General features: G+C 36.9%; 2 protein-coding genes across 3 annotated transcripts in view; one reads left to right on the top strand and one right to left on the bottom strand.

The window, feature by feature from the left end:
* MYO6 (myosin VI) overlaps nt 1–13,622 on the top strand; it is a 110,287-nt gene extending 96,665 nt beyond the window's left edge. For both annotated transcript variants that reach the window (XM_065681396.1, XM_065681395.1), the window contains 4 exons: nt 1,713–1,816; nt 3,191–3,322; nt 8,353–8,571; nt 9,978–13,622. In XM_065681396.1, coding sequence (XP_065537468.1) covers nt 1,713–1,816; nt 3,191–3,322; nt 8,353–8,571; nt 9,978–10,177 — 655 coding nt within the window. In that variant the 3' untranslated portion in view covers nt 10,178–13,622. The remainder of the gene's footprint in view (nt 1–1,712; nt 1,817–3,190; nt 3,323–8,352; nt 8,572–9,977) is intronic.
* A 387-nt stretch (nt 13,623–14,009) lies between these two features.
* IMPG1 (interphotoreceptor matrix proteoglycan 1) overlaps nt 14,010–27,686 on the bottom strand; it is a 60,546-nt gene continuing 46,869 nt past the window's right edge. Inside the window, exons 13-19 of the mRNA XM_065681394.1 lie at nt 26,850–27,391; nt 25,860–26,079; nt 22,937–23,147; nt 20,341–20,517; nt 20,060–20,241; nt 19,654–19,737; nt 14,010–15,899 (exon numbers count right to left, since the gene is read on the bottom strand). Of these exons, the coding sequence (XP_065537466.1) occupies nt 19,706–19,737; nt 20,060–20,241; nt 20,341–20,517; nt 22,937–23,147; nt 25,860–26,079; nt 26,850–27,391 (1,364 nt within the window). The 3' untranslated portion in view covers nt 14,010–15,899; nt 19,654–19,705. The remainder of the gene's footprint in view (nt 15,900–19,653; nt 19,738–20,059; nt 20,242–20,340; nt 20,518–22,936; nt 23,148–25,859; nt 26,080–26,849; nt 27,392–27,686) is intronic.

Genomic DNA, 27,686 nt, shown 5'->3' with positions numbered 1-27,686 from the left:
GTGAGGAAAAGTTCCTGTCCCTCATCTATGTACTGATTAAAAGTCAAAGAAGTAATTTTTCATGTCAGACTTCTCAGACAGCATAACTGGAAGCTGTGTGTTGAGTCAGATTAGTAGTATGAGTAGGCATAATTAAGCTGATGCTGCAATAAACAGTAAGATTGTGTATTTTTAATTACATTTGAAGATGGTTCCGTTACTATTAAAAAGAACATTTGGTTAAACAGATTGTTTTATTCTATGAAACTTAAATTGCATTTGTTAACTGCTTTCAAAACTGCTACATCTACATGGAGCTGTTAACTAAAAAGGGAAAACAACATCAAACTTCATGAGACATTTATGGAAAAATAAACTTCAAAATTATATTAACTGGATTATAAATACTGTAATATGGTAATAGTCCCACAAAAATACTGTGGCGTGCACAGACTTTAAATGAAAAGGCACAGTTTCTCCTGGTTTTCTCTCCTGTGAATTTTTAATGTGACATATTGCATCAAGTATTTTGCTACGCTGTTAAATATCTGGTTTATTCTGAACAAATCCTCTCAGAGCCTGAAAGATAATTCAGTTTGCCTCATGTTCTTAGTCATGGGCGTTATGCAGAGGTTGGTAAAATCATGTGGCTGTTCTTGCATTCCTTAGTGTTTAAAAAGTATTCTGATCATCACTGAACATTGAAGTGTTTTGAACTTTGTTTATATCCAAACAATCATGGAAAGTTTGCCCCTTCTGAGGGAGACTTCTTTCACTTCTCATCCATACAATTTTTACGGAAAAAACAAAAGTAATAAGAAAAAAAATCTGGTTTATCTTTATATGCATACAGGTAATGTTTGTTTGTTATATGGATAACCTTATACATATTGTTAAAGATGATGGAGATTTTATAATGATTTCTCATTTCCATTTGCTGTTGACTTTGCATACTACCTGCAAGATGAATACCATTTGTCTTTGAAAAACACTCTTTCTGGATGATTCTTTTTATACTGGTCAGCCTTTCTTCTGAGAGTTTCTGGGTTCTGACATTTCTGGTCTTTTTTTTGCCTTGGTACCTCTTGATGATTTCCTCTTTCCTTCTCCCCCCTCCCCCCATGAATAAATACTGCCTTTGTCTGGCAGCTAATTTATAATTAATACAGAATTAATTTGATTTCTTCTCTCAACTTAGACTTGAGTCAAAGACATGAAATATTTCTTATGGTCTTGTAACAAGGATTTTGTCCTAGTCCAGTTTTAAACAGCAGAAGAAATTCCTTTTCTTACTTCTTGTCTAATCCAGAAATACTTTCCCTCATCTGTTTTTATGAATGGAACTAAAAATGTATATATGGCTACTCTTTGTTGCCTGTATTGTGCATTTTGACTAAGAAAAATGTACAACAGCATGGGGGGATGTACACATAAATAGAATATGTATCTTTTCACGCATAAGAGGTAATTATTTATGAGAACTCCTAATGTCTAGGCAACAAATCAGGTTATTATATGATTTTGGATGTAAAAGGTGCTTTCACTTCCTCTTAATCATTTGAACATCTTGAAAATAATATGGTACTTTGCCTTTTAATTCAGTCTCTCTGCTGCTAGTTTTCATTGTAATAAGCATGTTGCAGTGTTGGTTGTGGGATCTGTTCATCCTATTGTAAAAATTCCTGTTTCATACTTTAAAAAACACATTTATTTTTTTTTTTTTTAAATGGCAGGGGTCCTTCAGTTCAAGCTACGAAAGCTGCTGCTGGTACTAAGAAGCATGATCTCAGTAAGTGGAAGTATGCAGAGCTTCGTGATACAATCAACACATCCTGTGGTAAGTTTGTTTTTATTTGGTTTGGTTTTTTTATCTGATTTGAGAAGTCAAGTTGTAGTTAATATGAAAGTTGTTACTTTCTTCCTATGACAAAGATAAAATCTTGCTTGTGAATTTATTCAGGTTTGAATGAATGTTAAATTAATTTTACAAAGTTCTATTACCCTAAAGGGAGCAGCAAACTAGCCTATTTCCATATTGAGGAAACAGAATTTCCTTTGTTACCTCCTTTACTGATTGCATATTTGTGATGTTAAACTGCTTGGGCCATGAGATACACATTATAATTTTTTAATTAAATTGTCTCAGTTTTATGTATTTCCATAAAGTGAATAACAGTTGTTGTGTTTTACCAAGAATATGTGTGTTCTAAGAAGTATTTTGCCATCACTTCTTGCTGTCACCAAATCACAAAGAAGCGAATGACATGTAAAGCACAGGATAAAATATATTCTGCCTTAGATGTTAAGATTATTATATAACTTTCAGGATGTGTAACTTAATTTGGGAAGTTCGCAGTTGGGACATTGATTCCTTTTCCCCCAGTGTTATGAAGATAGAAACATAATAATTATTACTTTATTAAATGTTACAATAATTATTACTTTATTAAATATTCCCTCTTCTGATTGAAAGCAGTTGGTTAATTTCTGATTTAAGATAATTGAGAATTTCTCCATGGATGTAGAAAATGGAAACAAACCCATTCTCTTCATTTTTATTTAAAGCCTGAGGTTAGCTCCAAATTCTGACTGTGCATCTATTGTTTTTACATCTGAAAGACTGGAGCAATGTTCTTAGCTGAATAGGTGGTACGCTAATACTAATGCTAATTTGTTTTCACCCCTAGTGAAGCCAGTTTGGATGCTCTTAAGATATTAATGAAAAAGCTTTCCAGTTGTTCAGTCTCTTAGTTTCATGAAATTCAGAAAAACTAAAATGCGTATAAAAATTGGAAGAAGAACCTAGATCTGAGCAGTCACGTTGCCGGTTTTTTTCTTCTTTTTCTCAGTTGCAGACATAAAGTTCAGCAGTGAAATTTTATCTGGTTCTGAACTGTTTGACTTGTGATAAAGTCAACAGGGAAATTTAGTGAAGTGGAAATTTTAGTTGCAATATTTCACTGCTCCATATCTCACAGTAGAACAGCTACTTTGGGGACTGCCATTACTCTAAAGGTGAAAATGATGTATAGCACTAAAGGGACTTTTTGGGCCATAAAGTACAGGCCCTGTTGCTGCAGAGAATAAGGATTTATTATATAACATATTAGTATTAAAACGTGCTCTAAAGTTCTTCACCTCAATACAGAAAATAGTTTCATAAATTATTTTTCCAATATTTCTCACTTTTCATTCCTTATTTTTGAGACAGATATTGAACTGCTGGCAGCTTGCAGAGAAGAGTTTCACAGAAGGCTAAAGGTGTATCATGCTTGGAAATCCAAGAATAGGAAACGTAATGCAGAAGCAGAACAGCGTGCTCCCAAATCAGTTACAGACTACGGTAAGGAAAAACAATTTTGTGTTTCTAATAATTTTGGTGACAATACTCCAAAGAAAATATTTCTAGAATGACTTTTGGGTTTGCTAAGTTGAAGGAAATTCTTGGGTTTCTTTAAAGAGTATTTTTATATTGATTTAAGGTAAATATTTGAAAAGATGGGAACTGACAAATACTTTGCAGAAAGTAGAGTACTTTCAGGAGACCCAGATGTACTGAATAGCTCTCCCTAAAACCTTTTCTCATACCATCTCACGTCTGCTAAAAATAATTCTTGATTTGCTATTGCAGTTCCTGGCATTTTTCCTAAATGATAATTTTCCATTTATGAAACTGTGGTGTGCATTTTGAGACTTTTGAGACTTGTTTTTAAGGTTGTTCTGAACTCCGTAATTAAAAATGTTGCTTTCTGAGAGTAGTTAAAGAGAGTTTAATACACAGAATTATAATGAAGGGTAGAATGGAGGTTCTAAAAATAGTTAGAATCTTAGAATTGTTTAGGTTGGAATAGACCTTTAAGATCATCGAATGCAACTTGTAAACCTAGCATTACCAAGTACAGCCCTAAACCATGTCCATAAGTGCTACATCTCCATGTCATTTAAATATCTCCAGGGCTGGTGACTCCATACTTCCCCGGGACATCCCATTCCAACGCCCGACAACCCTTTCAGTGAAGGCATTTTTCCTAATATCCAATCTAAACCTCCCCTGGCACAACTTAAGGCCATTTCTTCTTGTCCTGTCGCTTCTTACTTGGGAGAAGAGACTGACACCTGCCTTGCACCCATCCACCCAGCCTGTCCAGATTCCCTTGTAGACCCTTCCTATCCTGAAGCAGATCAACACTCCTGCCCAGCTTGCTGTTCTCTGCAAATTTACTGAGGGTGCACTTGATCCCCTCATCTAGATCACTAAAAAAAGATACTAAGCAGAAATGGCTCCAGTACTGAGCCCTGGGGAACACCATTTGTGACTGTTTCAAATAGTCCATTTAACAGAACTGCATGGGGTTGGTTTTTTTTGTTTGTTAGTTTTTCTTCTTTCCTTTTTTTTTTTTTGTGCTCTGGAAAGCAAGATTGGAAGGAATCATTCTCAGTTATGCAGTATGCTGTTATATTTAGGGTCCTGACACAAGCAGAAGTGTTGGTGATGATGTTTTTTTCTCATTATTTTACTCTTTCACAAGGTATAGGTATATAGCCATAGATGCAGGTACTTTTTACAAGGTGCTAATGATTTCCCCTTTTCAGTACTGTAAGCCTTACATACTTCAGGTTCCGTTCTCTTTTTTAAAATTTTATGAGTGTTGTCATCCCAGCAGCAAAAATTGCAATATCAAGTTTTGTGTAGTTCCTGCTTTTTCATTAGACTGTCATTCTGCTGATTTCATAGATCAGTGTTTATTGTCAAAGCAGTGCACTAATGAGAATAAGTTGAGCGCCTTTCAAATTCAACAAGGTGGTGTAGGAGTTCCCATATGTAACACTTGCAGACCTGAAAATTAGGTGGTTGGTTTCTGGAGGGATATTTGCAGAGTGAATTGTTACTCTCTTCCTGCCATCCACCCTTAAAGTCCAGTGATTGTGTGTTATAAAAGGAATCTGAGAAATGAACGGAATCATAGCAAATGGATATAATAATTTAGTTGGTTCTTTATTGCTGTCTTCTTATTACATGATTCTTTTGTTCATGGCCACGCAGTTAACGGGAGAGGCACAGAAAAGGGGAAAAAAGGGCAGAAGATGCTCTCCTCAAAGTCCTGTTAGCCTAGGATTAGAGCATTGTCCCAGGACATGAGGGATACAGAGCCCAAGGGGCACAGGTGCCCTAGTTACTCTCAGCGTTAGTCCTTACACAAAGGTGGCTCTTTCCCCTTGATTAATTTACTGAGTTATATGCATTGCTTGAGCACTACCTGAGAATTTGAGCTTTTCAGGAAGCTTTGGTAGAGATATATGGCAGGTGAAATCTGGACCCCTAGAGAAGATATTACCAAAGAACAGGTCCTTGTGGCCATTCCTAGTAACATTTTTTTTTAAGAAAATTTATGACTGAAACAGCAGGAAAGGGCATTTGAAGCGCTTGTGGAAAGTGGTAAGTTGCTCTGAATTTGAGTTTATAAGTTCTGTCTGGAGTTAAATGGGTAAAATAAATACTCATGCACAGTATTGCCAATAGGGAGTATTAAAGAGCACCTAATCTTTGGATTTGTGTAAACAAAGCTTGGAATATTCATGTTCTTATCACAGACATTTACAGCATGATTTTCAGTGCTTTTCATTGCATTTCTTAACTTTTCTTGAAATACAGCTTTGTATTCCTAAAGAAACATTGCAGTTCAGAAGAAAGTCAATGAGAGTGACCTTAGAAGAGATTATCATTAATGTCCGAAGTAATTCTTCCTGTTGCAAATAATTATACTACATGGGCATTTCACATCTATGCATTACAGTGGTATAAGGGAGTAGAAAGTAAGAAGGGAGTAGAAAGGAACTCTGATTTCTTAGCTATTTAAGCTAAAAGTCTTTCAGGTGTCAGTGGATACATGCTTCAAGTGATACAGTTTTTTCCTACTGTCTTTTCGCTGATGTAATATGATTTTACAGGTATTCCTTAATTAAGTTCATAAATTCATTATAGAAGCTAAACATTGGTTTGTGTTTTATTACTGGAATAGGCAGATTTGGTATTAATGGAGGTCTGGAATTTTTTTCCTAGCAGAAATGTAAAAAATTAAAAGGAATACATTAATTAACTAGCAGATTTGTCACAGCAACCTGCGTTTAGCATCTATGCAACTGAGGTTTCATAACAGGCATTGCAAATCATTGAAGTAATCAATTCCAAAATTAATCCTGATGAAAATAGAAGCAGTTGGATATCTCTGAAACTTGAGGAAAGGAGGCATTTTATATATGTCTGTGAGCAAAAAATGAATAAAATACTTAGCTCAACATCTGTCATTTTGTAATTAGGATTTCCATTTGTCTATCACCAACAATGGTAAAAAATATTGAGGTAACGAACCAGTAACTTATAAAGGATCAGCACTTTAAAGTTTTGTTCAACATGTGATATTTGTTCACAGATCTTGTGACATTTTTGACCAATTCACGTAAGTGGGAAGATGGTTATTTAAGCTAACTTTGAAGAATAGGAAGACTTGAGAGCTTTATACTAACATTAATTAATCCACTGTTTTGCTACACGTGTACAGAACATTTAATTGTGAAAAAAACAAAACCAAAAACCAGTCTATTTAACAATTTGGTAATGTTATTCAACTGTTGGCAATCACATGTTACTCTAGTTATTTATGAATGTACTTATCTTCACGAGATCCTACCTATCTGAGTAGTCATGGGAAGGAAGAAGAAATAATCTTTTTATGTACATTGCTTTAAGGTATGCCCTCCTATTTTTTTCTTTCTTTCTTCCTTCCCTCCTGCCCCACCACCCCCCTTTCCAAGAAATACTTTGTCTGTTCTGACATTTTTTTAAAGTTTGCACATGACTTTGTTGTAGCAAAGCTCTGGAATCAAAATAACAGCTATTTTTCTAGCACAGAGACTAACATTCAGGTGGTGGTTTCTTTTGAATAAAGCACTACAGTTCCATAGTACTTAAAAGCTGCTTAGCATTCCTATCCTCTAGATTTCTTCTTGGATTTAGGTAACTGTAGGTGTAGAAACAGGCCTTAGCAATAACCATTGCAGTGCAAAAAGTGAAAGTTCAGACAATTTCCAGAAAATAGAATTAATTTCTGATAAACTGTAAGGTATGTCTCCCTGTCTGTTAGTCTTGTTCATAACTGTAAAAAATGCAGTATTAGAAGTGAGAGTCATTTTTAGTTTATTAGATTTTAGCTCAAAAATTAGCTTGACTGTTTAATAGGCAATGGATGAAAAAAGGAATTAATTTAACTTTTATTTATGCTGAAACATGGAACTGTTAATACTTTTTTTTTTTTTCTTTGTACAGATGGCAAAGGTTCATGCTCAGAATTTCTTGAACAGGGTATTTATAGCAACAGTATTGTAAACCACTAAAACAAAATCAGTAATAAATTTTTGCAGGAGGCAGTTATTAAAGGAAAGGATCTTGCTTGTGAAAACATTTACTATTTCAACCTGATTATGATAGTACATATATAACATTAAGATGATTGATCAGTTGATGTGTTAACATAAAGTATTTGCTTTTATCTGAAAGAAAGTTTCTAAGTCTGAAATGTGTGGGACTCTGAGGGAGTCCAAAAATGCACATGGGAAACATTTACTAAACATATATAAAGCTTCTGTATAACTGTCCCTAGAAGCTTGGTCTGTTGATCTTAATGATCTGAAATAAACAATTTCTTTAAAAAAGAAAGCGATCAGAGAGTAATTGTAATGCTGGAGTCTAGGACACAGAAATCTAGGCAGAAAGGTATGTTGGGAGGCAGCTTTATAATAAGCAGTATTTGTTGTCAGCATTTCTACTAATAAATCAGTAATTTTTAACAGTATTGTAACACCCTTCTGTGTTGACTGTCAAAAGCCTTCAAGTGGTGCGTTGTATTTTTGTGACTGAAAATGCTTCCTTGCTCTGTGACCTTGTTTTGCAAAGAGATGGACTGAATGTTTCTGGTTAGTAAGAAATTTTGTGTGAAATTCAAGTTTAAATATTGATTTAAAGCAGAATGTGTTATTTTACTCACTTTGTTTTGTCTAAACATACCCAATGCCACTGAGCAACCTACAGAGCAACATAGTAGATGCAGTAGTTAACAGGAACCTTTCCTCACCAGTATGGTAGTTAAAGTGATTAAAACAATGCACATTATATGAGATGGGAGTAGTCTTTTGACTCAATGAGACTTCATATGACCTTGTATTCAGAGAACCCCTAAGGATTTGGAGGGTTTGTTTTTTTTCTTACTTTGCTGATTAACCAGGCAAGTCGTAATTCAGTTTTCTTGTTTTCTAATTTTTTTTGTTTGTTTGCTTGTTTTTGGGTTGGTTTTTTTTTTTTTTTTTTTGGTACAATAGCTCAACAGAATCCAACCACCCAGCTACCAGGCAGACAACAGGAGATTGAAATAAACAGGCAGCAGCGTTACTTCCGTATTCCCTTCATCCGTCCCGCAGACCAATACAAAGATCCCCAGAACAAGAAGAAGGGTTGGTGGTACGCACATTTTGATGGGCCGTGGATTGCTCGACAAATGGAGCTTCATCCTGACAAGGCACCCATTCTTCTTGTAGCAGGTTGGTATTGAAAGCAAAATTCAGATGTTGGAAAGGTTCAGAGCTGATAACTTTAGAAGAAGAGGCTGATGATACAGGTTTTTCACATTGGATCCTCGTTTTTGCATCAGCAGTTCTTGTATAGGCAGAATGTGAGGATTTGGGACTGTTATTAATAGTGGCTAAATGTTACAAAATATCCCTTGGAGATGTAACCGATCATGTGCTTTGCTTGTACATGTACTTTATCTGGGAATCCAAATGTGAATCGCTTTATTCTTAGGTGTCCTCAGATTATTCACAGGAGACCGTGTGCGAAGATAAACATCACAATTCATCTGTGAAAGTTCTACTTATCATTGCATTGTTTTTTTTAGTCAGCTTTGGAAAATTACAGCAGTTTGTATCAAAACAAGTTGTGCGTGTGATATATTGCCTTTCCAGTTTGTTTAGTATGATGATGATAGCAAATTGAAGTTTTTGCCACATTTATGCTGCCTAGATGGGGATCTAACTTGTTAATCTTAAACATCTAAAATAAAAACTAAATGCAGCAATGGATAGATAGTAATGAAATGCATCTTCCTGTTCTGGAGGATAATAAAAGGGGAGAAAACAGTGGAGAAATGATGTTTATTGTTCTGTGTTTTGAGGTTTTGTATTTAACTTAGAGACTGAGGAAAAGGCCATAACCAATTTATTTAGCTTCAAAGTGATGCTTTGCTGTCAACAAAACTTCCTTTGTTTTCTGCTAATTATTTTTAATAGAATTCCATATAGCAACTGTGCCTGTTCAGTGTCAAAGCCCCTACCTAAAAGTAGCTCTGCTGCCATGAATATCACATGCAATGGATCGCCTATTAAAAATAAGAGTAAAATATAGTGAGTGAGCTACACTCCTTATTTCGTTGGATTCCCTGTGTCAGTCCCATTTGGTGAATACTGTTTGTTTAGCCTGGGAGGCTGACAGAATAAGAATATTGTCTACTTGATCAAAAGTCTCAAGTTCTTAGTTGCTTTGCCTCTTTTAAGCAAAATAAGAACATAAATTTACTCTAAAACTGTGTAAAACTCAAAAGTGTAAAACAAATGCAGTTGTTGTCCTGCAGTGGATTTCAGGAGAATATATAAAGATGCTGATCTTTGCTTCTTTCCTTTGTTCCTTTTTGCTCGCTTTTTAAGCACAATTTTGTTAGTTGCAGCATATGATACTAGTTTTTTTCTGATGTGCTTTTCTTCTCTGTGTGTCACAAGAAAATGAAACCAAAAAATCTCTGTCTGCAGACTGATTTCCTCATAAGTTCTGCAGTCTTTTAACAATGCAGAGCTTGAGAGGGGAAATCTAATTAAGAAAGATCTAATCAGTCTTTGTTAATGGGATGTTAGAATGATGTAAGACCTATTTCTTCTTCCCTTCATCATTTCAGGTAAGGATGATATGGATATGTGTGAGCTTAATCTTGAAGAGACTGGCTTAACTCGAAAGCGAGGTGCTGAAATTTTGCCGAGACAATTTGAAGAAATTTGGGAGCGCTGTGGAGGTATCCAGTATCTTCAGAATGCCATTGAAAGCCGACAAGCTCGTCCTACCTATGCTACAGCTATGCTGCAGAACCTGTTGAAATAAATGGTCATTTTGCACATTAGCATTTGAGAGGAGAACCCTTGCCTGTGATACAAAGGGAAGAGTTCCTCTGCATGACAGAGGACATAAACACATTCTATAATCATATTAGAGATGTTTAATATAAAGTGAACAGATTTTATTAATCGTGAGGTTTGTTAATTTGTACTTTATGACGTTTAATTTCTGTAGTGACTTTTACTAGGTTTGAGGACCTTGAAGAAACTTCAGTCAGTGTAGCTTGTTGTGTTTCGTTTATATGTTGCATTTTCTTTAACAGTTTCTGTTATAACTCTTAACACTTGGGTACATATTGCTACCATCTTTTTGTAAAATCCGTCTTTAAAACACTGAGTCAGCTTCAAGTGGTGGCCTAGTAAAGAGGATGTGCTGTTTCTCATAACTGGAATCGTGAGGCCTTAGCTTTGACTTCTGTTCTGGAGAAGTTGGAGTATACTTTTATATAATCTGAGACATTTTATGTCCTGATTTGAAAACTGGTTAGTGTCTGTATTTACTGACTTTTTCCAGAAAATAATGGGAAATCCTCCTAGATTTGAGACCCATAAATTCCTATTTAATGTGTTCTCTGTCTTGGTTTAAGAAAAATGAGTTTCTGTACATTCTGAGAAGAGCATTCCTGTATGTCAATATTGTGTAATATTGGAGGTACTCAAAGAATGTACTGCTCATTAGGGTTTATACCACTTCGCTCTTAGTTTCTTTTTCTTTTTTTTTCTCTTTCAGTACAAATTTCTTTATACTTTTCTTTTCCTGACCAAATTTTGATTAGGAATTCTTGGACGGTTTGTTTATCCAGGTAGTGTAATTTCAATATATTATGCAAAACTGTCCAAGACTTGTATCTGGAGGCATATAAGATTCAGGATAGCATAAGGGAAATATGTTCAGCTTTTTGGTGGCAGTATAACTTACCTGAATATAGAGGCCCGAGCCTCAGAGATCCTGTTTATTTTAGTTGTAATGAGATGCTCAAGGTCTGTATCTTCTATAGATTTTATAAAACTTTGGTCCAATAACATAATACATCATCTTAATACTATGTGCTGATGAAATAGCTACAGTTTTTAGTATACTGGAATATCGTATTGATTCAGACACTGAGCTTTATCTTAATCTCCTCTGTCAGGTTTCATAGCTTACAACAGTTCCCTTATTAAGAAGTTTGTTATGGGAGGTTTTTTGGGTGGGAATTATTAATTTCATACAGTTTTATGATGCATCTTGTTCACTTGTGCAAACATTCTTTCACCATGCCGGCCATTATTTCAACAAATTAAACTTGATTATTTATTATCTCTCTGATAGGAACTCAAAACATAAGTAGCTTGATGACCAATTACTATTCAACATGAATAGTTAAAATGAACTGTTTCTCTATGAATTGACAAGGTTTGCTTACACTGTAGAATAATTTCTTCACTGTTTATTCAGTTTGAAACCTCTTGGAAACTTAAGTATATTTATGCATTTAAAAACTAAATTAATAAATTTCTCTGAAGCACAGAGAAGGCTCCCAATGTATACATCTTTTCCAAACTCAGATTGTGGTTGCATGCCACAGTCTGCTTTTTGTTATAAATGCACCCCTCCCTTACTGTCATATGTGTGGACATACTTGAGCAACGTTTATAGGTCCACCATGTCAGGGAATCTCAGCTTCCCCTGCCTACCCACTTCACTCGTCAGTCATGTGGTTTCAAACAAGAAAATGTTTTCATTTTACCCGAATTCTTCACTGAAGCAGTGATTTATGCCTGGAAGCTGAAAGGAGAAGTGCATCTGACTGCTGGCTAGCAAGTTGTGTACAAACCTGTATAATGTTGCGTGAGTCTAAAGATGCTGCTTATGAACTTAAGATTACTGCTTTAATGTGTTACTGAATTGGAACTTGGTTTCAGGACTGCCATTCTCCAGAAACTTGGCACTGCAAGAAGCTATGATTGTTCATGAGATACAAGGAAGAAAAATCACTGAACTGATAGTGCTGAAGTGCCCTACCCTGTATTTATTTCTATCTGGATTTAGGTTCTTGACTTAATATATTCAGTCTCAGTTTATATATATATATATATGAAACAGATCATATGAGACTGAACATGGAAAGCATGTGTGTATGTGCATACACATATATATGCTTAAATATTTTAGTATTGATTGATTGATGGCTTGGCTTTACGAACAAAGGTTTGGGAAGGGCTTTACCCGTGCTTACTACAAGCATGATGACTAAGGAGAGTGTAGGATAGGCAAATCTGGTTGGCAAAAAGGCTGCTTGGTCATTCAGGATGTTTCCAAACAAGACTGTCATCTCCTGGGTCAGTCTCGAGTGACCAATGTCCTGAACTGCCTGCATGCAAGGTATATTTTAGTATATATATGTGTAAACACACTCGTGGGGAACTTCAAACAAATAAGACTGTTAACTGATTTTTCCCAGTCTGTTCCTTTGATTATGCCAGGATTTCCTTGACTGGCACCAGAAAGAAAATCTATTTTTCAGAATGGGGTATGCAAGAAATTTTGTTAACTAAACAACAAACAAATATCAGCTATCAGGGAAATTAAATTGGCTTTGAAATAGTGGAAGAGGAACTGGTGGCTGGATGTTCTCAAATGAGATGTTCCCACCTCTCTGCATTGCTCCTGAAGTATGCCTCAGACAGGCAGAAGATACATTCCAAAAATCAGGATAGTCCAGTTTGTTTGTTGTTTGATTTTTTTTTATTATTTATTTCTTTTTTTCTCTCTGCACCAAAAGCAGGATCTGCCTCAAGTTTTACTGATCTCTTTGTGCAGCAAAATTAATTTTCAATTCATTTTGGATTTTTATTGGGTTTTTTTACACATCAGGCAATATTGAGCTGCTTACCGATTGTTATTGTAGTCCTGTCTACAGTGTCAGATAATTATGCTGCTGGTTGATTTGGAGAGGAAATAAAAGGCGTGGGGAGAGGGCTGATCTGTAGGATTATAGCGTTCCTAATGCCCTTCTGATCTGTGGTTATAGCGAAACATTTAATTTGTCATTTTAAGAGCAGTGATGAGATAAACATGTTGGCGTGGTTCTGTGTGTTTGATTAAAAGGAAAAATAATAATTCATCCTGCCTCAGTGAAGCTGCCCACCATAGCTGAGATCTTCTGCATGAAACACTCCCCAAAACACAGGAAAGGTAGAAAATTACCGTGTGAGACTCCTCCCTCATTAGGTGACCCAGGAATAGGATTTTCCTAGAGAATGTGTCTTCAGGATCACCAGGTCATTAAATCCTTGTCTTTCATCCACTGATAAGATTGTTTTTCTTCACCTAGTTGAATTCTTCGGGGTTTTCTCCAAAATCTTTATTTAAAGTATTTAAATGACCTCCTAATCCTGTACTGAAAATTCGAAATAAATAAATAAATACATTCCATGTTGAAATATCAGTTGTGTCTCTTGCCGTTTGGTCTTTAAAGATTTAAAGCCTACGAAGTTAATGGTAAATTAATTTATGAATAGGATAATAGGATTTCTGGGCTGGAGCTGCATGCTGGTTTTCTATCAGAAATTTGCGGTACTTAAAGCTACTGTAGTAGAGATTTTGTCTGGACCTTTGAAGGTAAGTGTTCCTCTAAAATAACACTGGTATTAAAAATACTACGGTTTTGCTGCCTTATTTCTCAGTATTTGTTGAAACAAGTATCTCCTAACTTTCATTACTGTTCTGGTAACCTTTGTTGCTATTACTTCCAATGTATTTATCACTTGCCATGCTGTGTTTTATGTGCATCATTTTTTGGTTTAGATCATGGTAATCAGTGACAAGTGAAACCTTGTGTGTGGCAAGAAAAGCTTTATGTTTTATTCAGACTTTGATACCTGGGAAGATATACTTTTGTTTCCCTTTCTCTACAGCTTTCAGCTGTAGCTTTACATACATGTAGTTTTAAGGTAATGTGATGTGTTTTAGTGTGAAATTAGGTACCAGTTCAGTTCCCTGTGAAATGTTCAAGTAAATAGTTTTGTTATATTTTATTGAAATACAAAAGGCATACATCCAGCAAATATATTTGGTAATTAATAGTTGAGAGTGATAAATACAGTCATGAATAATCATTATTAAAATACACCTTTTAAAATTACTAACTTTTTAATCTGACTAGTGATAACTCGTATGAATTGAAATACACTAAACACATACAAAAATACATTTGTGGTGAAAAAAAATTGAATGCTTTCAGCATTCTTAATGCATTCTTAACCTAGGTGAGCAAGAGTGAAAAGCTAGTGTTTGTTGGCAGGGATGACATCCAGTGCGCTGCCAGAAGTATTTGTAGAGTTTTATTCTGAAGCATAACTGTCTAAAACCACATCTTAGGTTTCAAAAACTCAAGCTTGTATTGGTGCATTGCCTTCATTTACACACAATCACCAGCTGTGGTGGTTTTGCAGGCAGATCTGTGCAGTTAATTGTTTGGAATTGTACAGTTCTTTTGAGCATAGGTAATATGGTAAACTAAAGATCAGTCTTGGCTGTGGTATCTGTGTGGTATGAAGCAGAAAGAATTGTCACTAAAATCAGCTGCTATTCTGAATGCATGAAAGTTTCCCATCTGAATGAGGAGCTATCATCCAGCTTAGTCATGAACTTTGTAGAAGCTCAGTTTGAGCTGTAAGTACAACTTCTGGTATGCACCAAGCAGCAAGTAGTGCCTGGGTATTGTACAACACTGGTATGACATAAATACAGATATACTCAAGAAAAAGATCTTCTAGGTAAAATAATACTCATACTTGAATCAGGATTGTGCATCCATAGAGCATAAATTACTAAGCCTATAAAATACTTAATGGCCACACATTGTCTGCTTAGATTCCCTCTAGAAAAGCTAAGAGTAACCTTTCAAAATCATTCATATGTATACCAAGTTCAAAGCATGCATGCTCATGCACAGTTCTGTAACATACTTGCTCCTGGGAGGGTACTTTTGAATAGAAATCTCATGCTCTGAAAAGGTGAAACTGCTAGTGGTTTTGCCTCAGCAAAAAGTTTGACATATTAGGATAACCTGGCAGTTTAACAGTCACCAGAAATTAAACAGTGAAGTGTGTATGTAAATATGTATAAATAATTTGTTATTACAGAAAAACAGGAATCTGATGTTCCTAGAAACCACTAAAAAATTAATCCCAACTTCTGTGTGATTTGCGGTGTGAGTGCTGTAGAGAGACAGAATGAAGAAGTTCCCAAGCACTTTTCATGTGGCCTTGGGTCGGTGTTTAGTTCACACAGCTCTGGGTTCTGTGTTTGCCTCTTACATCGGCGTATGTAAGGGAGGATAAGAAAAGGGCATAGACATGTAAAGTTTCATCCAGTTTTACCAGAATGGTTGTCACATACGGTATTGAAAGAAATAACTTCTCTGCAAAACCTGTTTCTAGCACTTGGCTCTTACATAAAAACACCAATAAGATGTGCAAGGAGAGTGGAGGCTGAATGTTGTTGTCTTAACAGTGGTGACTTCTGACTAGGCAAAGCTGAGACGTGATCAAATAGCTGGTCGATTGGATCATCTTGTTTTTCTCTAATAAAACTTTTTAAAAAATGTGTGCTGATTTTAGAGCTAAAATGTTGCATCTTTAGGAATCCTTGAATTATTTTCATATGCGTAGTCAACCTGAAGTCCAGGCTTGAATCATGCAGACCTTCTTTTCTTTAATACCTGTAAGAGAAACTCTGATAAGACATTTGAAAAACATTTCTTAATTTGAAGATGTATTATTTATTTACTAATAATAGGCAGGGTCTTACTAAAATCTGTTGAGATAATCTCCAGTTCATGGTAAGGAGATTTGAATTAATCCTGAAGTTACTTTTTACATACTAAAACATACCACTACATACCACTGAGCTCAGAGTAAAATTACTGGTTTTCCTCCCTCATGTAGCCATGTTGTGTTTCTGTTTGAAATAAACAAGTGCCACTGATACCTGAATCTGAAGAACATATTTTTGACTGTAGAGTAATGAGAATGCGGTGTGCTGCAAAGGAAGCTCTATCTAAAGTACCTGCAGGAGTCACAGTTACAGCAGACCTGGGAGAAAATAAGCTTTAGGATGTTTGGTTTCTGTGTGTCATTTTATATGTCAAGGTGGCAACTGTGCCATGCAGACTGGAAACTGGTCAAACCTGACACCTGGTGTTCTCAAACAAAGAGCTTAGCACTTCCAGCTCTGTACTGCACTTGAGGTCATCTTTCCCCTGTATTCTGGTAATGAAACACTAAATCTCTGATATTGGTGGGGGAGATCTAATAGGCTAACTTGTGGTATTACTGTAATCCAAAATTCCAATTTGTTCGATGATCCAAGTGACTGACATGAGGGTGAAACAAATGGCAGTCTTTGGCTTCACCTCAAATGTCATTTCAGTCATCTTTCTTGGTGGCTGAGAGTCAACTTTTCAGAGGATCGTGCTATGTGTCAGTTACTGGTTTTCATAAGCAGAGAATGATGTATTTTATATATTTTTTGGGAGAATCTATAATGACTTTTAAACTTCATCTGAGTTAAATCAATGAAGTGGTCTTTGTCCATGCCAATTAGATTCAGCATTATGAAACAAAGTATTCTACCAGTGCTTTGTTTCCAAAGCTACTGGGCTATATAATGTCAAATACTTCTTGGTCCTCTAAGATTTTAGCTGATGTTGTTAAACCTGATTTTTCTGTGGTATCTGTTGCAGCACAGTTATTTCACAAGCTTAGAAAAGTTTGTGAAAACTCTTTAGATGAGGTGCTTTTTCCTTTCAAGTGTTAGATCCGTTACTGAATTTTGCCAGATAATGTGCTGAAAAGGAATCCTACTCGCCCATGCTGTGTACAAGCACAAGTAAATGATGTTTATACAAAAGCATCTGTTAGACCAACTGAGCAGTAATAGACTTTACAGCGAGTTGGACCTTTGATCCTTACAGCTGTAAAGCAAGGTGCTCTATTTTTCAGCACCTTTGTCACTGAACAGAGAAGGTCCATCACAGTCACTAACAGGGACAGCAGATACTGCAAGAGAAAAGCTGTATTTTGAATGAGGTTGTGTCTGGCTTTTGCTTCAAAGAGGTAGAGAGCACATATGTAGGTGAGGTAGTCAGCAGAAAGTCAGGTCGGCAGGGTTTTTGAGAGCTTTAGCATGTTTGACTCCCAAATATATCAGGCCAACTGGATGTGGACTTGTGGGCCTTATGTCTCAGTCTCAGTGAACTGATTCACTTGAGTATCTCATTGTCATATTCTTCTTTGGCCCAAAGAAAGGTGACTCACAGTCAGTTCCACATTAACATCAGGAAGAACTTCTTTACTGTAAGAGTGACAGAGCACTGGAACAGGTTGCCCAGGGGGGTTGTGGAGTCTCCTACACTGGAGATATTCAAGGCCCGCCTGGACAAGTTCCTGTGTGATGTACTGTAGGTTACCCTGCTCTTGCAGGGGGGTTGGACTAGATGATCTTTTGAGGTCCCTTCCAACCCTTGGGATTCTGTGATTCTGTGATTCTGTGATTTTATACCTCATATGATTCTATCGGTGGAATTAGGTGCACCAAATTCCCAGACACCACACCATGTGTAGAGACAGCTGTGGTTTTCAGCTGTTTGTAAGAACTTGTGTTTTCTACTGAGCTTAGAGAAAAGGAAGAGCAAGTTCTTCACCTGGACATGAAACATGCTTTTGTTAGTTCCTGGATGACTAATTAGGTAAAAATCCAACCAAATAAACTCCCTCCGATAGCCAAGTTTTGCAGTAGTTTTCCATGTAGTGACGCTGTAATTAAACTGGAAACATTTTTTAATGCTTAGGGAGAAACTGAAGGTTATTTTGGCTTCTGCTGGAATGTTACGCTTGTTTTCCCATACACCTTTATAAATACAGAGCTGTATTTACTGTAGATATGTCCTAAAAAGCTGTCACTGCTGTCATTATGCATTGCAAACCATAATTTAAAGACTGGAATTTTCAATTTAGCCTAAGAGTTCTAGATATCCACCTCCTGAAAATTGTATCCAAGAGCCCTGTTCTGTTTTTAAGGAGTTTTCTCAATTGTGATATGGCAGTGGTGCTCTTTGTTTCAGCTAATGAATGCTGTGTTGCACATATGTTTTTCTTCCTCTACTGAATTTTTTCACATCATCAGAAATATCTTCAACAAAAGGACTCTGATGTAAATACCCATTTTGAACTTAAGTAATGGTGAAAAGTGGCAAAAACCACCTAATTTTTTTAAAACCCATTTCTCTTTTGTCATTGTCTCACTTCTCATTAGTTTCCTTACTAGATCTTGCAAAGAGCTTTGTCAATATACTTCAGACAATTCAAATAGAGTCTAGATGGCACAGGCCCAGTTTTCTCCCACAGATGAGCCGTTTTATTCCTTTCATAAAATATGTAATGCTTTTGTAAGTAGTAATTCTAAGTAGTTCAGCTGGCGTGAAAGTTGCTTTACAATTACCTACAGTCACATTTCTTTTAAGATGGATATAAAGTACAAATTGCAACCGTCTGTGCTTTTTTGTCAGCAGTGGAGTTAATTCATTCTTATCCAAACTGCTACTTCCTGCTGACTTGTCCATCTCTATCTCTGTATTCCAGTCCCCACCTTATCAGCTCAGTCTGTAACTGTGACCTGAAGAACCTGAGAGACCAGACCTGGGTATGATGAAGATCAGTGAAACTGAATCTTTCCACATGGTATCACTACTTGTTCCTTCATTTGCCTATCAACTGGCTCAAGCCAAGAGTTCACGTTACCTGTGTATGGGGTCTCCCATAGTCTATAGCTAGTGCCAGGGCAATCCTGTACTGATACTCCTCTCAGTAATAATGGGTGCTAACAGCTGTCGTGAAACTGTTTTGCTGTAATAGGGCTGTGATTCAGGTAAATGAAAATGGTGAAGTCAAACCTTTCTGTCTTTGAGAGAGCATACTCAGATACAGAAGGTTTAAGAGACAGTCTGGCAATTTTTAGAGAATTTCTTGACCTAGCTTCCCTCATCTCTCCTCTGACCTCAAAGATACAAGAGGTTTCATGCTGCAAAATGGACGTTTGAGATATGAGCAGTATTATGCTTGAATTAGAATTCCTACTTTTTCAAACTCTGTGTAGCTTAAACAGGCAAAAGTTACCTTCAGGTGATCAGTTATTGCTATTTGAAACCTCTCCTTTGGATTGCATTTTGTCTTGGTTTGTTATTTTAGATACTCATTCTTCCTTTATGTGGATCAGTGAATGGCACATTATCAAATGGGTTGTGGAAAGGAACTTTGTTGCATAAAAGCATGTAAGAAGTGATTGTTGTGGTCATATCAAGCATCCAAAACCCCTGCACTTTCCTTTCTATGGAGATAGTATAAAGAGCCTTCCTGGTAACACTGATAAACAGGAAACTCGACAGATTTTTAAAGCTCTTGAAAATGGTCACAAACCTTGGTTTTATCTGGCTGATGCTGGAACTTAAGAATTTCAGAGACTAGCTTGTCAGTCTTGGCTTTGTAACCTCATCTGGTGACCTACAGCAGTTTAAAACAAAACAAAACAGAAACACTAGATTAATTATTTCACTAAATCACAAAGAGCACTCCAATAAGTTGGACCGCCAAAGCCATGCAAGAGAGCTGTAAGGAAAGCAGTTCTACAGTCCTGTTACAAAACCTATGCAGCAGTAGAAATGGAAAGCAAATAAATTAATTAGTATTTTTAGTCCTGAAATTACCAGGCAAACGGTTAGAACTGGATTTGTGTCAGTTGTAGAGTTAATACATGAAAATGGACCCGTTATTTGAGGTGGGGCTCTTTGCTGCGGGGTAAGAAAAGCATTTCCATGCATTTTACCTCCAGGCTGAATTGTGTTTTCGAGTTCGTGTAATGCTTCGTGATCAATAATCTCTGAGGAACTGAGACAAGCACTTACACTGCAAGCCGTGTGACAAAAGCTAGTTATGGGTTCATCGTGCTCAAAAGCAGGATTAATCCTTATAGCATTTTCTGAACTGCAGCTGTTGAGAGTAGGACTTCTACAATGCAGAACAGTTTTGTTTAGGTAAGAGTTTAAATTGCAAAAGAAAAAAAAATGAATATTTGAAATGTGAAGAAAAAGATCGTGAGCATCTTACTGCAAATTAGAGTTTCGTTTGCTTTTTCTTCTTAACTTAATAATTAAAATGATGACAAGAAAAACGAGGCTTAGTAAGCCAAGAAGGAGAGGTTTAAAAATGAAGGGTTGTGTGGGTTCTGGAGCAAATTTTGCACAGCGCTGTCCTTGGTAAAGCTCTTGTCTACGTACAGGACATCTAAAATAGGGAGAGGAAGAGAAAAATGTGCAGAACTTGAAGGCATAACATACAGAGTACCTCAAATGAAAACAAAGGAAAAATTGCAATTAAATATAGGCACGGTATTCCCAATATGATTATGTGTCTGTACCAAATAATGTGTTAACAAAGGAAAGATAATATTCTGAGATCCGTGAGAGTGAGTGCTAAATAAAAAGACACTGATATATTCTTTGGCAGCCTACAATTTTTAAGGAAATTCTGCATTTGGAACATCTCTGACAACCTCACCTGGAGTATTGTGTGCAGTTCTGGTGTCCTCAACATAAAAAGGACATGCAACTGTTGGAACAAGTCCAGAGGAGGGCCACGAGGATGATCAGGGGCCTGGAGCACCTCCCGTATGAAGACAGGCTGAGGAAGTTGGGGCTGTTCAGCCTGGAGAAGAGGAGGCTGCGTGGAGACCTCATAGCAGCCTTCCAGTATCTGAAGGGGGTCTATAGGGATGCTGGGGAGGGACTCTTCGTCAGGGACTGTAGTGACAGGACAAGGGGTAACAGGTTAAAACTTAAACAGGGGAAGTTTAGATTGGATATAAGGAGGAAATTCTTTCCTGTTAGGGTGATGAGACACTGGAATCGGTTGCCCAGGGAGGTTGTGAGTGCTCCATCCCTGGCGGTGTTCAAGGCCAGGTTGGATGAGGCCTTGTGTGGGATGGTTTAGTGTGAGGTGTCCCTGCCCATGGCAGGGGGGTTGGAACTAGATGATCTTGAGGTCCTTTCCAAGCCTAACTATTCTATGATTCTATGAAATGTGTAGCCCCACAGATGAAGTTGAAATAGCATTTGTGGTTTAGAACTGTAGAAGTTAAGTGTGGTTTTGAGGAATGTCTAAACACATTTTTGAGGCTTATATTCTGTTCATTGGTGATCTTAATCTGAAATAAGAGTCCTACTACAAATAAGTCCCTTTAAAGTAAGGGAGAAGATACCCGTGTTTTACATGAGAGCACAGGGCTTCCAGCTAGTGGAAAAACTACTGTGGTTCCGAATAAATTCAGGAGCAGAACAACTGTTTGACTAAAGCAAATAATAGGCTGTAATTTTCTCTTTGCAGACTGCACAAGTTTGCACAAGCTGTCAGTCTGTCACTGGTGGCAAGTTTGTAACTTGCTCTAATTCACAAAATGTTTTATTTATTATATTTAATGCTTTTATCCTTCTAAATGATGGTTTGGTTATTACTGTACATCAAGTCAAGGTTTTTCGGAAAGAGAAAGGTGTTACTTTCCTTAGTGTATTGGTCTGGGAGGAGTAGGCTTTATAGCCCTTGCTACTTCAGTAAAGTTTTGAATAGGACCTTGTTAGCTCAAAGGCTGATTCTAATACCAAATACTGCAGCTGCACTAATGTGACTCGACAAGTCAGGAATTTAGCAATAACTGTGGTGAGTTCAGTATAATCTATTATAGTTTCTGTGATGCCCACTGCATAAAATGAATTGTGGCAGTTATGTTGCTGCAGTGAAAATATATGAATAATTTGCTCAGTAGTTTTATGTTTTGACGTTAACCCCAAGTACACTTAAAGATGGATAATTAACCTGGTAGTGCTAATATTAAGAGAGAATAAACAAGTGCAAGAATTTTAACTTCTCTCTTGCTTATACATGTGCCACACAGTAGCTGTCTACTACTGTGTAGTCTAGTAAACAGTTTCACAGCATGCTCAGGGGAGTCCTATCTTTACAATGAGATGAAACCTGATGCTTTGAAAAGAGAATTAATATTTTCAAGTACTGTGGTAGCTCTCAATATTGGCTTAACATCATTTCATGTACAAGTCATTATAGAGCGTGTAATGCTAGGGTGTATTTGCAGTTAGGAGGAGCTGCTAATCTTCAAGTCTTTCACAGAAAGACCTGAAAGCTGCCTCAGCCTTCACATGCTTCATTGGGTGGTCTGAAATCAGAACAGGGTTTATACGTGTGCTTGTAAGAATATTGATTTCCTTTTTAATATGTCTTAGAAAATTGTAGTTTCTTGAAATACTACTGTGTAATCAATAGCAGTGTGAGTGTGTTATTTCATTTTTCCAAGATGTATTTCAAAATCAGAAACGAATGCACGGCTTCATATGTGTCATCTCTGCCAGTGTTGCTGAATTCCTAGTACATTTCTAAAACACCTCTAAAAAAGCTAGATTGTGATGTCCTGTGCATACTAGTAGGAAGAAAAGGATTTATCCAGAGCTAGGCTATTTATAATGAAGAAGGGAAGTGCAATGTAGCTCAAAGTGTCTGAACATTGAGGTCTTGGCTTATTACCCTTGGCTTAGTTTCATTTGCTGTTGAAAAGTGTATATTCAGCCCTACTTGTTCATGCAATAGATATAGCAGGGTCTGTTAACAGAATTCAAGTTAAGTACTATTTATTTACCTGCAGACAGCTCCTCTTCCTGGAACTAACTCACATTTCCCCCCGTTGATGCAAAGTTGCGGTTCCAGTTCACACAGGCTCCGGCAGGGTAATCCGTCTTGACTTGCGTAACCAGGTTTGCAGAGGCAGTCGGCCTCTTTCGTCCACTCATTCATTATGCATTCAGAAAACTTGTCACAGGCCATGAATTTGCACGGGTCTGCCTGATCAGCTGTAAAGGGTGGGTGAATCATTAATGCGTTACCCCGAAGAAACTTGGCAGTCGTTGAGGCAGCTAGAGAAGACAATTCACATTTACTGGCCTCCTACTTGAGCAGGGTAATAGAATGTAGCCTGGCATAAAAGGACACACACTGTTCTTTCTGTAGGTGACACAGCGGGCATGCAAGCTTATAACTTACAAGTAAACTTACAATTGGTTTACTCCATCACTATTAAGCTGTGATTTTATTTTCATCTCACTGACAAGAATTTTCACATTCAGATATTTTTATTTTTATTCTACTGTGCTAGTTTTATGCTCATGGATACTATGCTACAGCTTTGCCTATGTGTTAGAAATACATCTTAAACACATAATTTAGGACATGACAAGGGAAAGGAATTTGATTATTTAATGTTGCACAATACTGTGAGGACTGCAACCTAGAAACTGTCTAGAGAAAGTGCATGCTGTAAAGGTATGTACATGTGAACTCTAACAAGTGGGCATCAAGGTAACACAATAACTTACAAAATAACTTTATTCCCTTGTTTATGGGGGGGGGAGGAAAGAAAAATTTCAAGTACTTTGTTCTAGTTTTGCACTGGATTTTGGATATTACATAGTTTAGTTTCTAATGAAGCAGAAAAGGGGATATTAATTCTTACAGATACTTTTGTTACCCCACACAGAATTGCACTTCAATCAAAACCAGAACGCTTACAAAGGAAAAATGGTTAATAAAAGAGTTTGTATGATTAAGGACTTAATTAAAACAGTGACAGCTGCATAAATTGCATGTGTCTTGTAAGTCTCTCCCCAGTGTCAATGGTCAGTTTACCCTTATAGTATTGGAAATAAAGGTTGATACTGCTAATAAGGAGAGATGGGCTCTGTCAGAGCATTACCCCGGGTTGTATGCTACAGTCCTGCAGTTTTCAGAAGCTGAAAGGTCTCAGTTCATTTCCATTTGACAAGTAGACCTTGAAGTGATTATTTCATTGGGTTACAGGGTCATGTTTTCATGGTAATGTTTCGTTTTCCTTAACAAAGCTTTGGGCTGCTTACCTGCCATACCTTGTCATCTCTTCTGTGTTTTCACTTTGTTTAGATTACAAAAATAGTGCATGCAGGTATTTTTTAAAACACGCTATATTATTCTTTATGGCATTACTTATGACTAGTGTTGTCAGCCCTTTGCAGATGCAGAGTCTTGGTATGCGTTTTGAACTATCAGTTCCCATCAGTGTTTCAATTTAGTATAACATTATTACCACTAGATGGCTCTTACTTTCACAAGAACTAGTAATTTGCTTAAATTACCTTAATTTACTCATCAGGTTGGGGTTGGTTTGTTGGTTTGTTTGCTGGTTTATTTCTTTGTTTTCTAAAGTAAAAGACAGTAGGTCTTTGAAACACCTGTATGGGAATATACTGGCTTTCTAAACCTAATTATTCTACTTTGATATTTTACTACTGCTCATAAGCCTTGAAAGAACAGTACTGCCAGCAAACTCAGTGTGAGATTGTTTTTTGGAGTTAATGTTGAAATACCACATCAGTAAAGCAGATGATATGGATGAAGGTGAAAGATTGTATTTTTCTTTTCTGTGTTTGCATTTTAGAAGCTTTCTAATTCTAACTTTTATTTATTGAGTATTCACTACCAAAGCAGAGAACACGTGGTACCCCAAAGTTCACTCTTTCCAGTGAGCTCATTTAATACTTTATTCAGCAAAGCATCCATTTATCATGGGCATATTAGAAAGTTTCAATACTGTGGCTTGTTAACTTCCTTTACCACACACTACCTATGCTCTTTGTGGCCACAAGGAGATAGGTAAAATGAAAATAGATTAGAAACTGCCTACATGAACTGTAAATGGATTTTTGCTCTGGAGTAGTCAGAGATCTGTTCATAAAAAGACAGATATTAACCAAAACTGCTAAAGGCATCTGCATGCTAAGGTATTGGTATAGTTCTTCTCCATGCCCATAAAATTAAATTCAGCCCTTGAAATTATTACCAGACTCTGAAAATAGATCCAGACTTCAAATTTATAAAACAATGTAGTTTGTGAAACTGTAAGTTTCTGACATTACAAGTGTCCAGATATGTTACAGGCTTCCTACTGTTTAAGAAAGACTACAGACTTATTTGAAAGGTACCAAACCAGCAGGGATTCTGGAATTCCAGCTCTATGGAGTGCTACAAGTAATAGTCATGCCCTGGTCAGTGAGCATTTGTACAATCCAATTACCCTAGAAATTATCTCCTTCTGTCTTGAACTCTGTAGCTCTTTAAAAATAGATTTAATGACTCTTTAAACTATGGTTTGCTTACAGCATTGCAAAAATCATTAGAAATTATGTCTAAATACTCAAGCGCAACATTTCCATAAGTCTCTTCTGTAAGCTGCACATGACTGTTCACACCTGCCTTTGCCCAGCCCTTATTCTAGAGAATTTTTAGCTCGCTATGTTTGGCTCTGAAAAGCAGTTGGTGTATATGGACAGACCAACACCTCCACCTAGCATTTCATTATAGTATGAAAATACGTCTGTAGATAAATTGGTTTTTTTCTTATTAGTCCTGATCACTGGGAAGCTGTTGTTAATACTGTTATTTTGAAAACAGTGGTGCTTCTGAAGCTCTAACACTCTGAAAAAGATTATCTGCTTGGTTTTGATTTTGCACATACATTATTACCACAGTCTTACCTGGCTCAATATCCAGGGAATAGCTGTCAATCTCCAAATTGAGACGCTGAGCTGCAGCATCACAGAAATCTTCCAAAACACAATGTACTGCTTCTGTGATATTGTATGGCACTGTCCTGGCAAATTTCATTTTGCTGTTCACAATCACACTTCCGTTCCTGAAGTTAAGTATTTCCAGTTGCTTAAAACCTGTGAGGTTGGACTGAAGGTATGGAAGTAGCTGCAAAACAGAAAATTGCCTTTTATTTTAACTTACGGTTAATGTCTACCCACTATTAATTTATAACTTTTTATTATTGAGTAAACACATCATGCATTTATTTGTCTGAATTTAATGCAATTGTTAAACTCTACTACCAAATCCACTTTTCTTTTAGCACTGTCTTCTGACTTTTGTGTCTTTCTCAATAATATATTGAGATGGATGGACAGCAGTTTTCCCTGTAATGAAATGCATAGCAGCTGGGGAGTTTATTCATCTGGAAGAGAAAAAAATTACTCAAAAGCCAACTTTAATTATTTTCAAGCTTTCAATCCAGGCAGGTTAGAACATAACATAGTAGGTGCATTACTGAGCTGACCTGCTGCCCTATTGTACCCACAGAGAAAATCTAGATCTAATTCCATTCCCTCTGTTAAGACACGATATGTTTTAAAAGGCCTGTTTTTAAATGCAACATGTAGACACAACCCTTAGATGTAATCAGCACTGCTATACTGTTGATGTGAAGCTAAGAAAAAGGCAAATAAATTACATGCCAGGCATATATCTGGAGTCTCTCGAACAAGTAGAAAATTTCATGACTGTGACTTCATGAACTTTCTTCATACCCTTAGGGCATCCTAGGCTTATGGAGCCTTTCAAAACACAGCTTTATCAGACTGAATTGTAGTAGGGTCTGATATTATCAAAGTACTCTGCTCTTCAGTATATTTCTTTAAACTGTGCCTGACTATTGCAATATGTTGTTCAAGTTGATTTTCACCCACCAATTGCATGAACTGTTGTTCTAGCGCTTTGTATTCTGTCGAGCTCCTATTGAAGAGGTCGTCAGAAAAGTGCATGTTGGTTACCCTCAGGCTGAAGAAAACCACTAGCTCTTTGCCTTTGGCTGCGGTTGTCATGGAGCTGGTAGTTACGTATTTCAGCGTAGGAGCTGGGGTGGCTTCTGCAGGCTTAGTTGTCAGCACTGGGATATAACCGCTGCCATGCTCCACTTCGTCCAGTGTGTCTGTGCTCATCACACCGATGTGATCTAACTCTGCAGCAATATCCTGCACTCCTGTCCCGGGCACTGTGGAGTCTGGTACCTCAAGGGACTGTTCGATGATCTCTGAGAGGCTGTAGGATGGGCTGGTTGCTGAAGGCAGCAGTGCTGTTTGATCTGATGGTACCACAGCTGTAATAACATCTTCAGGCTGTGTGGTGGAGAGATCACTTGAACCAATATAGAAAGGCAAAGTTTCGTAAGTGCTGGCTGGCACTAAAATATCATCACCTGACGATTCTGGTTCATCCATGATCTTAACTGCTGCAGAAAAACAGGAAGAAAAGAAATAGCTACTTGAAAAGCAAGCATAACAAACATCAAGCATGGAAACAACGTTTATTTTATTCCATTGAAGCATTTAAAAAAACAAGTATTAACACTACCTAAACATGAAAATGGTATTTCCATCACCAAGGAAAGATTACTGGAATAAAACAACTCATTCACATGAGGTGGATTGAGTAACGAGATTTCTGTGGGTGCTCTGTTTAAATAATAATTACACTTGGTGAATATTTCCCAAACCTCTCCAAAGCACATTCTTGTTTTGCAGGTG

The sequence above is a fragment of the Lathamus discolor genome, chromosome 5, assembly GCF_037157495.1.
Source record: "Lathamus discolor isolate bLatDis1 chromosome 5, bLatDis1.hap1, whole genome shotgun sequence".
In the NCBI taxonomy this organism is placed as follows: domain Eukaryota; kingdom Metazoa; phylum Chordata; class Aves; order Psittaciformes; family Psittacidae; genus Lathamus; species Lathamus discolor.
The sequence above is the reverse complement of the archived record's forward strand: the minus strand, read 5'-3'. Positions and strand labels throughout refer to the sequence as shown.